Below are 12654 nucleotides of genomic sequence, written 5' to 3' on the forward strand. Positions count from 1 at the left end.
GAACTCATAGGAAATTCTCAAGTTATTTTCAATAAAGCTTTTATTAAAACTTATAATCTTTGGATTAAATGTTTTGAATAAAGCAGTAAACATGAGCTGAATCATAGCGTCTGTTTTACAGTATGGAATCTTAGTGTGGGGAGGGTTGGTGGGAAAATACTCAAGGCAGCTTTAAATAAGTCTAAAAATTTTTCATCGCCTTAGTTGTTTATAGAATCAAATTTTCTCATTATCCGTAAATTATATATAAGAAATGCAATGGTTTACACCTATAGTCACAGAGAAGTGGTACTCAGTCAAACCACTCACGGCTAGTCTGCCAGGGTCGCTGTGGAGGGTGGCGTGTGGGTCCTCCACTTAATGAAGGCATACCGTGTGTTGAATACATTGTACAGGTGCTTACCTCTAGTGATCTGAGGGCCGAACCAACCAGTCAGTTCTAACAGCTGATTACTAACTGGCTAGATATGTATTTAAAAATTGTCTGCTATTATTATAACTATTTTAAATAAAAACTCACCTTCACACACAGGCTTTGGTCCACATGATGGTATTTTCAAATAAAGAAATGAAATTGTATTTGTTGTGTTATATTTAAAATAAAAATCAATTTGATTTGATTTCAACGTTTTATATTAACCACCAGTTGTAGCTATTCCATCTTAATGGGTTTTAGTACTACTGATGTATATCCATTAACTTCTTGAATGTTTGGAATTGAAGGTTCTGGAGGAGAGAACTCAGTCCTGCTGAAGGAGTGGTTTGAACTGATGCGAGAGCGCAGCGAGCTGAGGAGGTATGAAAGAGAGCTATTGGTGCGACGACAAGAGATGGAGCTGGAGGATAGACACGCACGGTTACAACACGAGTTAAGGCAGAGTCTTGCCAAGGACGGTTAGTTCCTCCTAGGAGTTTAAGAATGTCAAATTTGGCATTGAATCAGAAAACTTATAAATTTTTGTAACAGTAGAAAGTAATGAAGTTTGAGGTAACTACATAGTTTAAAAATGATATATCAGGTAAAAATGTTGTAAGTTTGAAGTCTCTAACAAGACTTCAACTATTATTTGCTGAAAATTTTAGTTATTTTTTAATATTTTGTTACATGTATGTAAGCTGATACGGATAAAAAAAATGTTTGATAAGAGTAATAAAATTTAGAAGCAATTAACATTTTTGACAAATAATCAAATTGTTATAATAAGATATGGCGGTCAGGTACTATTTCTACAATTTCTATGCCCTCACCTTTTACAAACTAAAATTCGTATTCATAGTCATCGCAGAAGAGCTAGAAATGTATGGATCACTTCTAAGTACTGATATAATACAATATGTTCTTCATAATACAATCAGTAGTTAATTGTTTCTTTATCTATTATTTTTGTCACTCAAACTATTCATGACCTCTTCAAAGGAAATGGCACTGTTGCAAAATTTAGCTTGGTTGTATGAAATGAATGCAGAAAAGTAATTTTTTAATTATATAATTCATAGGTTATTAAAATTAATAAATGTAATATGAACTCCAAATTGAACTATAGAGGAAAACCTCACCATACAACAAGGAAGCACACACTCCGACGTTGTGGTGCACCTGCTCTCAATGATTCAGTGCACTTTGATTGTATTTAGACTCGTGTAGTTTCTATGTTAATCAATAATGTTGGTCTTTGACATATGCTGCTTGCTTTCTATCTGTAGATAGAACCATTTGAACGTGGTTTTTCTGCAAAATAAATCTTTGAAACTTTTAAATATTTGTTTTTTGTTTTTGTTTTCTGGTTTAAGAAATCCGGTCAGCCTAATGAGGTGATTGCATGTGTAGAGGTTTGGCATACTACAAATTTTTTTATTTAATAAGATAAACACAAAGTTGGTATCTTCCATATTATTGTGTTAACTCTCATTTCCTGTTTATTTTATTCTCGTTATAATAGTGATTCTGGAGGAAGAAAATGGGTTGGTAATTTGTCATAAAGTAAAAAAATAGAGCCAATGAAATTTGCAACAGAATTTCTTTTAACCCTCCTTCTGGAAGACATTTCACCTTTTGTTATCAGACCATTTTCAAGCATGGTGTAAGGGTAATTAACAAATAATTATATATCAAATAAGTAATATGTATATGATACATATTATCAGTCATTATATGTGCTATGTGTTGGTGTTTTTAATAATAAATTGAGAATTCTTTTGTTAAAAGCTGCAAACATACTGAACAAACATACAAAAATGTAAAGGGACTGTGCTTTGAAAAAATATTAATTTTGATGAAGTTAAAAATTTGAGATATTCATTAGGTGATAAATTTTATGTAGTTTGTAACAGTATCATTATATAGAAGCATACTAAGGTTAAAAATGTAAATATAAAAGATGCATAAAACTGAAAAATCTCATGTTTTTAGAATGTTTTTGTTGTCATAAATATGAACAGTTTAGGACTACATAAAAAAATTAGAACATTAAATAATGCAGAATAAAATAACAATTACAACAATAGGTGTATACTTGATGGTTATATTTTTAGTGTGAAATAAAAGTTACACAACAAATAAACTAACCTGCCAATGTAAACACGTCCCAGGCAATTCAGTTAATGATGATTAACCCTTTAACCCTTTTACTGCCGACGTCCGACATATCGGACGTCGGCATTTTTGCCGAAAACGCCAACGTCCGATATGTCGGACGTCTGTTTTTTTTTATTGTTACTGGCTACTGTTATGTTCAAATGCCGAAATATTCGGTATTTTGGTTGTTTAGGAGGAAAGGATAATGAAAAAAGCCATTTGAAGAACTTTGGATTTCTATTTTCGTCGTCTTTGACTAGAATTGACGAACTACCTAGACAGCTGTCAAAAACCAGATGATCGGGTTAGATTACTGAAATTTTCGTTCATTGTTGTTGTTTACAATGTTATCGAAAGTTTTTTGAAGTGTTACTTTTGTTGATCAAGGATAAAATGAGTAAAAGAGTTACATCTAACTCTCCTGTGAGTGAGGGAACAATAATTAACAGTCTAATCGATGGTGGTGTACAAGTGCAAGACGAACTGAGTGACAATTTCCTTCAGAATTTGTCAGATTCAGATGCCGAGAACGATTCTGATATTAGTGTTAGGGCTATTGATGACAATCAAAGTGATGTGGATGACACTGATGACGATCCTGACTTTAATCTTACCATCAGATAATGAGGAGTTATTAGATAGTGAGGGGGATGTGGCACAGATAAGTTTACCTTCAACTTCCACTGGTAGGCCTAGAGGAGGCCTACCAGTTTTGGGAAAATCCTCATAGTGCAGCTATGTTTTCAAGGTAGCACCTTCAAATTTGGTATATGTTCTAAGCAATTGCTCTAGTTTATAATGATATCATGCTCAAAATTTTAGTATAATTTTAAAAATAAATTATCAGATGCCAAACACAATTTTTATTTTTTTATTTTTTATTTATTTTTTATTTACATAATTTTTAAAATTAAATAACGAGTTTGTTTCAAATTAAAATTTCTTTTTATTATTTAAAAAACAGCATTTAAATACGAGTAAATAAAGTAAAAATTCATGCAAATCTAATGAAAAATAAAAAAGATACAGCATTTTTTGTAAATGAATGCACAACAGCGATTTTCCCCCTTGGCAATTTTGACTGGTACGATAAAAAAATGGCCGGCAGTAAAAGGGTTAAGGACCAACCATCTGATTTATCGCCGGCGGCGTACTATGCGAAAGGGACCAGCCGTCTGATTTATCGCCGGCGGACTTTTCATATTTTTTATGAGATATTTTAATCTTTTATATGGAATAAATATACTATTTTTCTATTACCTGTATGTTTCTTACTATGATATCAAATTTTAAACGTCTTTGGAATCATCAGCTTGGTGAAAAAAAAAATTTTACGGCCATATTGCATCGTAATGTTGTCAGGGTACTTTGGGATTATACCGACCATACCCAGACATGAATCGTTATTTGACATTTTGCTTCTACTGATTACTAGATTAGCGTAGAACAATATTTCGTCAATATAAAACAGGAATTGTCTTATTGCAAACCCCTCCCCATCCTCAGACAGAGGTCAAAGTCGAGCGGTCTAGTAGATAACGTGATTGCAGAGTCTCGCCGCCCGTTCAGCTGGTGCGTCGCTTTGTTGTACTTCCGTGTTTTACCCCTACATTTCTACAAACACAAAAATTCAACAAAAACAAACATTACCAAACAAAAACTAAACTCTTTATTGAAAAAAACACAAAAAACTTGTTTTTATGTACCGTGCAAAAAAACTTAAATAATTATGTGATGCCGTGCGGCCTGCCGTAATCGGGATTCTCGAGAAAGATAAGATAACAGCGACAACAATACCGATCGCATTACCTGGAAATGCTTGTTGATTGATGGAACGTTACTTCTGTTACTCAACAACATCGTTTTATAACGTTCTAAGTTCATTGAAAAAGTTTAAGCGTTGGGGACATATAACGGAATCTAACCCCATTAACAATTTATAATCGTTGTAAGTTTGTAATTTTGTAATTAAAGAGTTGTTTTTTCGTTCTATCATGTTTGTTTCTATAAATGTATATTTTTGTGTTCTTCATACTGGTGTGGTCTGTATAATCCCAAAGTACCGAATAATATCCTTAGTAGCCCATAAGGTTTTGTATGTTAGGCTAATGCTGAAAAGTGTTTTAACCAATGTTACAGAAAAATTTAATTCATTTACAAACTTTTTATTTTTTATTCCAGGGCTTTCAAATGTTGTACAGTTATAGAGAATTATATGTAGAACTAATAAATACCATTTCTCACAGGTAATTTATTTTTATTTTTGGTAGTTATTGAAGATCAAACTCAATTTTTTTAATTTTTTTTCTTTTTTTTAAGCCTAAAAACAAATCTGTACAGTAATTAGTTCTGAAGATATGATTTTTCTCTCTCAAACGTTTGAAAAATCGCACATTTTTAATATGCACAGTTCTTGGAGCTTGGCCAGAAAAACGCAAAAATTTTCTTTGCACATGTCAAATTTTGGTCTGGTCCTAAAAGGGTTAAAGAATCTGAGATGAATATTATTAAAGTATAAAATTCTCCTTAATCAAAATGTTCAGTCATAGTTTTTTTAATCGTGTACATTTTTAAATACAAACACACATGATTATGTTTGCTCCTTAGTATTATCCTTTTCATTGTTTTTTTTTTTTTTTTTTTTCAGACAAAACGAAAACGAACGAAGAAGTGGCCTCGGAGGGCAGGATATTACGAGAGATGTTGGAGATTGTAGAACGAAGAGACTCACTTATAAACCAGCTGGAAGAAGACCGACAAAGGTGCGGCCGAAGCTGGTGTCCCCCTCTCTCTCTGCCCCCAACCCACAACACCACCCCTCTCCTCCATCCCCTGCTCCTTGCCGGGGTTGCAGTGGTCGTGTGGTCTCTTGCTCACTATATAACTACCACCCTGTCAGATTAATGCATGGCAGTCTTGCTTCACTAACATTTCACGAGTAACAGGGTTGTGGAACGTTCCGTTAGATATGTATTGCTAGTAATCTGCAGTGTTAAAATTACAAAATAGTAAATTGCATACATTACAATCTAATTAAAACATTTTAATAATATCTACCGGTACTTGTCACAATCACACTAATAAATCAATAACTATAATATATCTTTTTTTATAAATTACTCCAGGAAAATTTTTAATATTTTTTCTAACAATATAAGACAATTTCTTTTTATTGTATGTTTTGAACCAATTGAAGATAATGTATGTTTGATTGAGCAGATTATTTAACACCTAGTATAATTTAATTATTTTCTGTCTATGATTGGGTGGTGAAATGCCCTTTGTAAAGAATCATATTTTCAAGTGGCAGGATTAATTTACTAAGAATAAAAAAGTTTATTATATTTAATTATTTAATATATTTATTAAATTAAGTGTTGTTAACATGGGCATTGTAATAGTATTTAGTAAAATTTAAGCAATGCCAAAAATAATTAATGAAGAATTTAAATGTATTTTTTTAATAATATATACAGCTATATATTTTTTATAACCATGTTTTTCATTAGATTCTTTAAGAACAAATGTTGTATATGTAGATTAAATGTTGTTGCATTCTTGTATCATTCTATATTTGTTAACATTGCACACATGTACAGAGTGGTAGTAGTGTGATTGTTGTGTATAATTTCATTAATCAATAGTTTTGTTAGCTCATAATAGTATACATATACCTATAATCACCTATATGTATATCAACAAATTATTTATTTGTATTTATACTCATGAAAACTGTTATTTATTCACAGTGCTTATATAGCTATTGTATACTTTCCCAACCATAAATAAATCTGTTTTGACATATAACTGTTTTAAACAGTGAAACATTTACCTTGTTTTACTAATATGCATAGATTTATTCTCTTACAGTGTCACTATCCTTATTTGAGATAAATCAAAATCAAATACCGTTAGGCTTATTTGAGTTTGTAAAAGCATACATTTGCTTATTATTTACCAATACTAATAATTAAAAGTTTCTGCATTAATAACACCAGTCACTACTAACACAATTTTTACTATACTTTTATTGACTAAATTTGCAACAATGGACCTATTGTAGGTTAGTAGTACTTATATTACTATTGAGATAACATAATATAAGGTTCTGTCTATGCATGCAATTCATGGTTAGTTAAGGTGGGCAGATTTCTTGGCACTTAAATGGGACTTTTTATGCAACGCGTCAAAAAGCCATTGGCTAACTGCACCTGGCGAATAGAATGCACAGCACACACCTAAACATCGTGGGGTAACAATTGTTATGGAGATTGTATCAAATCAGTTTATTTTGCAGAGCATGCATCTTTTCTCAGATTTAGGTCATTTCGCTCAGAGGATCAGTCATTATAATAATATATTTATATTAAATTATAGTTTAAAATGTTAAAACTAGAACTTTTATTTTACATGACATTATTATTAATCACTGTAAGTGAAGTAAATGTTATACTGTAAGTATAGTGGTGTGTTAAAAGTCAAGTGAAATAAAATCGTTGTAAATGAGGTGTGCAAGTGGTATGTGTGAAACACAGCTAAAGCAAAAGTTGCAGGTACAAACTCGTGTACATGAGGCATGCAAGCGGTGCACACATGCTACTGTATAAGCAGCGTAACATGAAAGTTGCTTACATGAAAAGTGTCTCAGGATGAGCAGCACAAGGAAGTAATAGTTTTCAAGAATTGTTTCATTTTATATATACTCATTTTTAACACCATTTCTTCATAATCAAAATATAAAGTGATATATATATATATATATATTGGCTAATTGTTGTCATATAACAAATTTGCAATGTTCAAATTTCTTAGGTAAATGTGTGACATTAGTGTGCTTAATTACTAACCACTTCTCAAGAATTCAGATATACTGATAGTTGCAGTGATTCTTAAATATGAGAAAATGCTACTGAAAACTTTAAAATACTAATTTAAGGAAATTCTTGTTTGAATAAATATCTAAATCATAGTTTTGACAATTTGGTAATGCTTTTAATGTATTTTGTTGGTTTAATTTATAATAATGCAGGTGGAGAAACATAAAATTTAAATACAAATAACTTAGGTTTTGTCATTTCATAAAGTTTGTTGTGCATTTATGGTTATATAATATAAGTGGATTGCTTGAATGGTTGCATAGTGGAATTAACGGCTTGTTCTATCCTGCATGTGATCCTTCCTGTCACCTTTGCACAGTAGTTTTGGCATGACGCACATAGCTTAGGTAAGCTACTAAACTTTCATAGCCTCATCCATTATTATTTTATGTACTGTTAAATATGTACAGAGTGTAGAGGAGCGGTTACAAATATTTGTGTGCTTATGTTGGTGTTTAATATATTGACTTGCACTGTCATCCATCAAAATATTTCATTAATTTGTAGAAATGTAATTATATCAGTTTTATTGAGATGTTTCAGAATTCTGTTTTCAGTGGTAAGCATATTCAGCAAGATTCAACTACAAATAGCAATTCTAAATCTTTAGATCATAATTTTGAAAATTAAAATGTTTTTGAACCTCAAGAACCATTCATTGGAACAGCCTGCTGGTAGTAGCAACAATACCCTGGTTTCAATGAAGCACTTCCAAGCCTGTGACTAAAGTGCAGAGAATTCATGTTTTAACCAGCTTGCGATACGCATATTCATTTATTTATATTTATGTTGTGCGTTAAGTTTTAACTAAATTCAATAATCATTATCTCTCAATATAGCAAAATCATTAATGTTTCAAAGATATGAATATTGGTAATTTGCATAGAACCGGTAACATCTTTTGCAAATCTGGTAGGGACTGTTAACCTTACGTTATACACCATTTCTGAAACTATCAAATTTGAAGTTTAAGCAGTAAAATATTTATTGTAAGAGGAAGACTTGATTGGTTTTTCTGTGTTTTATGGGACTGCTGAAATTTTACTGTAGGCTTCATAGTACACTCCTGGGTTGTACAAATGGCCACTTGAAGCTTCAGTGCTTAGTAGTAGGCCGGCTCTTAGAAGAAGAAAAAGATAAAAGGGTGTTCATATCACTAAAGGGAATTCATCAGTCCGTACAACTGAATCTGATGTAACTGTAAAATTAAGAATCTGTAGAAGCTCCCATTCAATGTAATGACCTTAGTTCCCATTCTTCACAAGTAGTTCCATGATTTTGGTGGTAGCTGAAATTCACAAGATCCTTATGCTAGACTACTCCACACTCATTTAATAATAAAACCTTAAATTGTTGAAGTAAAGTTTTACTTATAAGTTAAGTTTCAGCATGATGAAAACTAACAAATCAACATAACATGGCTATGAAACACAGATAATACTTGACAACTCAGAAAAGTTGTGTGTACAAAGACTCAAATGTATATATGCATGGGTGGAGTTCCCCTAAACTGCAACAGGGTGGAGTTTCCTTTACACAACAGTAGTGGAAATTGTGTTTATGGTTCTCTTAACTGGTATATATTTGAATTTCGACACACAAAGCTAAACCCATTCATATTGAATCAATCCCATACATAACTATGTGGGTATGTATAGACCACTTTTTAGTTGTCAAGTTTAATTTCGGTATGTTTATCATTTTGCGTTGATTTGTTAGTTTTGTGGATGCTTAACCTTCCAAGTGATGGTCACTTAATTCCTTATTACAGGTTATTTTGTATTGTTTTAAGTCTATTTAAAAATTACAGAAATATATAAATATATATTAATATACGTTGTGTTGTATATTAATATTTTGCTCTCAGAAATAAATAAAAAAGTTTAGTATGTTAAATAAATTATTTGTTTTTGAAAATTCATTTTAATTTTTTGTATATAAATTTTAAGAAAATAAAAATCTAAAATAACCAATAGCTTAGAAATTCTATGTAGTTTAAAAAATATATAACATTTATTGCATTGTGTTGAATAATACAAAAGTATTTTTCAAATAATTCTCATTGTAAAAAAAATAAATACAAAGAAAACATCATGTATATCATTTTCTCGTATTGAATTGCCAAATACTACTGATGTTTGACACTGCCAAATTCATAATATGCTATTATTAAGCAAATAATGCTTTTAACAAATATTAAATCCTAGTACAGTTTAGATGTAGGGTAAAAAATAACATTTCTAACTATAATTTCAGTAAAAGGTTTTTTCTTCTAAAATTTATTCACAGATATTATTATATAGCATGTACCACTAAGTAAAACCACAACACTAAACTACGATATTACATCATCAATTAATTAGTGCATAAACACAATGCAATTTACTCTTGCTAGCAAATAAACAATCTGTCAAAATGGCTGATATGCAAAAAAGTTGTATTTCGACAGTTAATGATGTCAAGGTATGAAAGCAACAAAAAAAAGAAAAAGATAAGTGACATTAGTGTATCCCCTAATGTTACAAGTGGTGTTCCAATCAAGTACATTCGTATTTTGCACTATAAGAAATGAAAGCTCGTGCTTGTTCTCTAGGCAGATAAACGTCAATTACCACACATACGGCTAACCTCGTGTCAGATTTTGAAACTGAAGAAAGGACTGATATAATTTCAGTCTTGTAAAGTATAAAGATACAAAATATAAATATATCCCATTATACTTTAAAATATCATTTATTTAACTAGTGTTAATTATTATAACACCCTATGCCTATTATTTCTAAACTTTGTTAATTAATTATATTAAATATTTTAAAATAACTTCAAATTGTCATATTTTGTCTGACAATATATGTTGAATGATATGTATTTTTCTCAGGTATCAGGAAGAGGATAAGGATTTGGAAGCAAAAATGCTATCCAAGGGGTTGCGTCTTGCGTCACTAAGAAGGAAGGAGTCGGCTATTTAGTGGCATTTTGTTTGTGTTATTAAAAAATTAAAAATCAAGGCATACTTTGTCAATAAAATTATGCAGTCAGAAGCCTCTTTATCAATATGGTTTGACTTTCCACTCCAATTAGAGTTAGTTTAATTTTTGTAAGTCGTTGCCTTTCGAGAAGCTGTTGCCTGAGGATGCTCAAGTCGTTTTGGTTATTTTTAACAATATGAAACTTAGAACAAATATAAATAATTGTACATTTTTATCCTACTCTTAATCATGATATATTTGAGTTTTTTCAGTACATATATTGTACATTATTAGAGTTTTTAAATGTGTTTTATTATTTAGAATTTAATTCTGATTGATATGTAAACATTTATGTATGTATTAAATAAATAATATATTTTACTCTTCAATTCATTTGGATAAATTTTTTTAACATTTAAATGATGACAACCAAATAATGTTGGCTAATATTTCTGAACAATGTGCATGATAGTTTAAATTATTTATATATTGCTAATGTGTAGGTTTCAGAATAAAATCTGATATAAATAAAAATTACAGTTGATTTCAAATACATTTTTTTAATGTTGGTTAAAATTTTAATCGAGTTGGTGCTTTTAATTTAGGGAAGAATCTTAGAAACTGATAACTTTCAGTGATAGACTTTGTTTGTAGGAAAACTAGATTTTGGTATAAAATATAAATAAAATACATGTTGGATATTTCTCTCCAACAGTGAACATTTAAGAGAAGTCGGCCTCGTATGTTCCTTAGTAGATACTAGAACAATGTTTAAATCTTGTTGTATAGATTATATATTTTAATGCAAATAGAATAAATTTTTGTGGTACTGAAACATGTTTGGATAAACTATTTTGTATTACGTGTATGAAATGAAGAACGAATGTGACTTATAGTGAAAGTAAAAACACATTCAGCTGTGAGAAGCAGTAAAATTTTGTTATTAATTTTATTTATTTGATGTGCCTCTTTAGTACTATCTTAGTTTTAGTCTGTTGTAATTATTTTTTCTGTGCTTTTGTCCCGTTTATACAGCTGGCAGTTGTTTCATCATAAGTGCTGATGGTATTTATATTGTTATTAGTACCTCATTATCAAAGTCAGATTCGTTATTATGAACTGTAAAGATGTAAATATTGGTGTTGTTATATTTTTAAAGAAGTTGACCTAAAGTACCATAGATCTAGATTACAAGATAAGAGTACCGTAGAGTAGAGCACTTGCAAGGTCTTGACTGTGATATACCCTTGATTGCACTCCCAGCCCTACTCCACTCTTAGTCTTAACCAAATAATTGAGCTATAAATATATATTATAAATATTACTGGTTTCTTTTATATATATTATACATATGCCACTGTAGGTTGTCTATTGTAAATTTTTGTCTATAATAATGAAAATACATGCTTTTATACTGTTCTTCATCTTCATTTCCAGTCACCTACATTCTATGTGTATAAGGATAATGCAGAAATTAACTAAGGAATAGTACAAATGGATTTATCAGTTATAAAAGTACAATACATATTATTGTAGTTAAACCTCTCAATTTTTGTTTTTATCAGTTCTATACTAAAAATCTGATATTTTAAATTTCACATGTAAAGAATTATTTGTATGTGTATTTTAGAGATTTTCAAGATATCAAAGATTCTTGATACCAGGGCTCTTATCACTTGTTTCCAATACTAATATTTTCAAAGTATTTTGTTATAAAATAATAAATAAAATCAACAAAAGTGCTTAACATATACTTAGAACACTACGACTTCACAATATCAGACTAGGGATGAGTCGAAGTTAAAACTCAACTCCCCAAATCTCAAATAAGTCAATTCGCATAAGACAGCTTATCAGCAGTACTCAAATTACCGATTATTTTTATGTTTTTGTCTTATTTGGTGTATAAAATCAAATAAATTGGTAACCAAATTATTGTTTTGTTAATAATATTTACCTTGCAGTTCCTCCTATGTCTGTGCATCGCTACATATCTGTTGCATCTCTGCACTATGTCCGGTGCTCACTGATAAACATGTCTCCTATAAGAATAACTGGATGTTTGTATTTTTAAATGTTTATCATGGCTAAAGGTGGTTTGAAATTTTTGGTTCTTTGATTCTACTTGCCAGATTTGGTTTGACGGTACCGAAAAAAACCATTTCCATATTATATTCTTAACTAGTAGTTACCCGAAGCTTCCACACACAATTTTCTGTTGAAAAACAGGACA

The 12654-nt window shown here is 30.5% G+C and overlaps 1 protein-coding gene across 8 annotated transcripts in view; it reads left to right on the forward strand.

Annotated features, from left to right (window-relative positions):
* LOC124362172 (F-actin-monooxygenase Mical) overlaps window positions 1–10493 on the forward strand; it is a 194167-nt gene extending 183674 nt beyond the window's left edge. For 6 of the 8 annotated variants that reach the window (XM_046816485.1, XM_046816428.1, XM_046816438.1 and 3 more), the window contains 2 exons: window positions 724–894; window positions 5223–6379. In XM_046816485.1, the coding sequence (XP_046672441.1) occupies window positions 724–894; window positions 5223–5479 (428 nt within the window). In that variant the 3' untranslated portion in view covers window positions 5480–6379. Of the gene's footprint in view, window positions 1–723; window positions 895–5222; window positions 6380–7715; window positions 7800–10330 lie in introns of those variants that run through there. The other 2 variants (XM_046816457.1, XM_046816447.1) reach the window with 2 other exon arrangements.
* Window positions 10494–12654: the final 2161 nt, after the last annotated feature.

This window comes from Homalodisca vitripennis, chromosome 1 (genome assembly GCF_021130785.1).
Source record: "Homalodisca vitripennis isolate AUS2020 chromosome 1, UT_GWSS_2.1, whole genome shotgun sequence".
NCBI lineage: Eukaryota > Metazoa > Arthropoda > Insecta > Hemiptera > Cicadellidae > Homalodisca > Homalodisca vitripennis.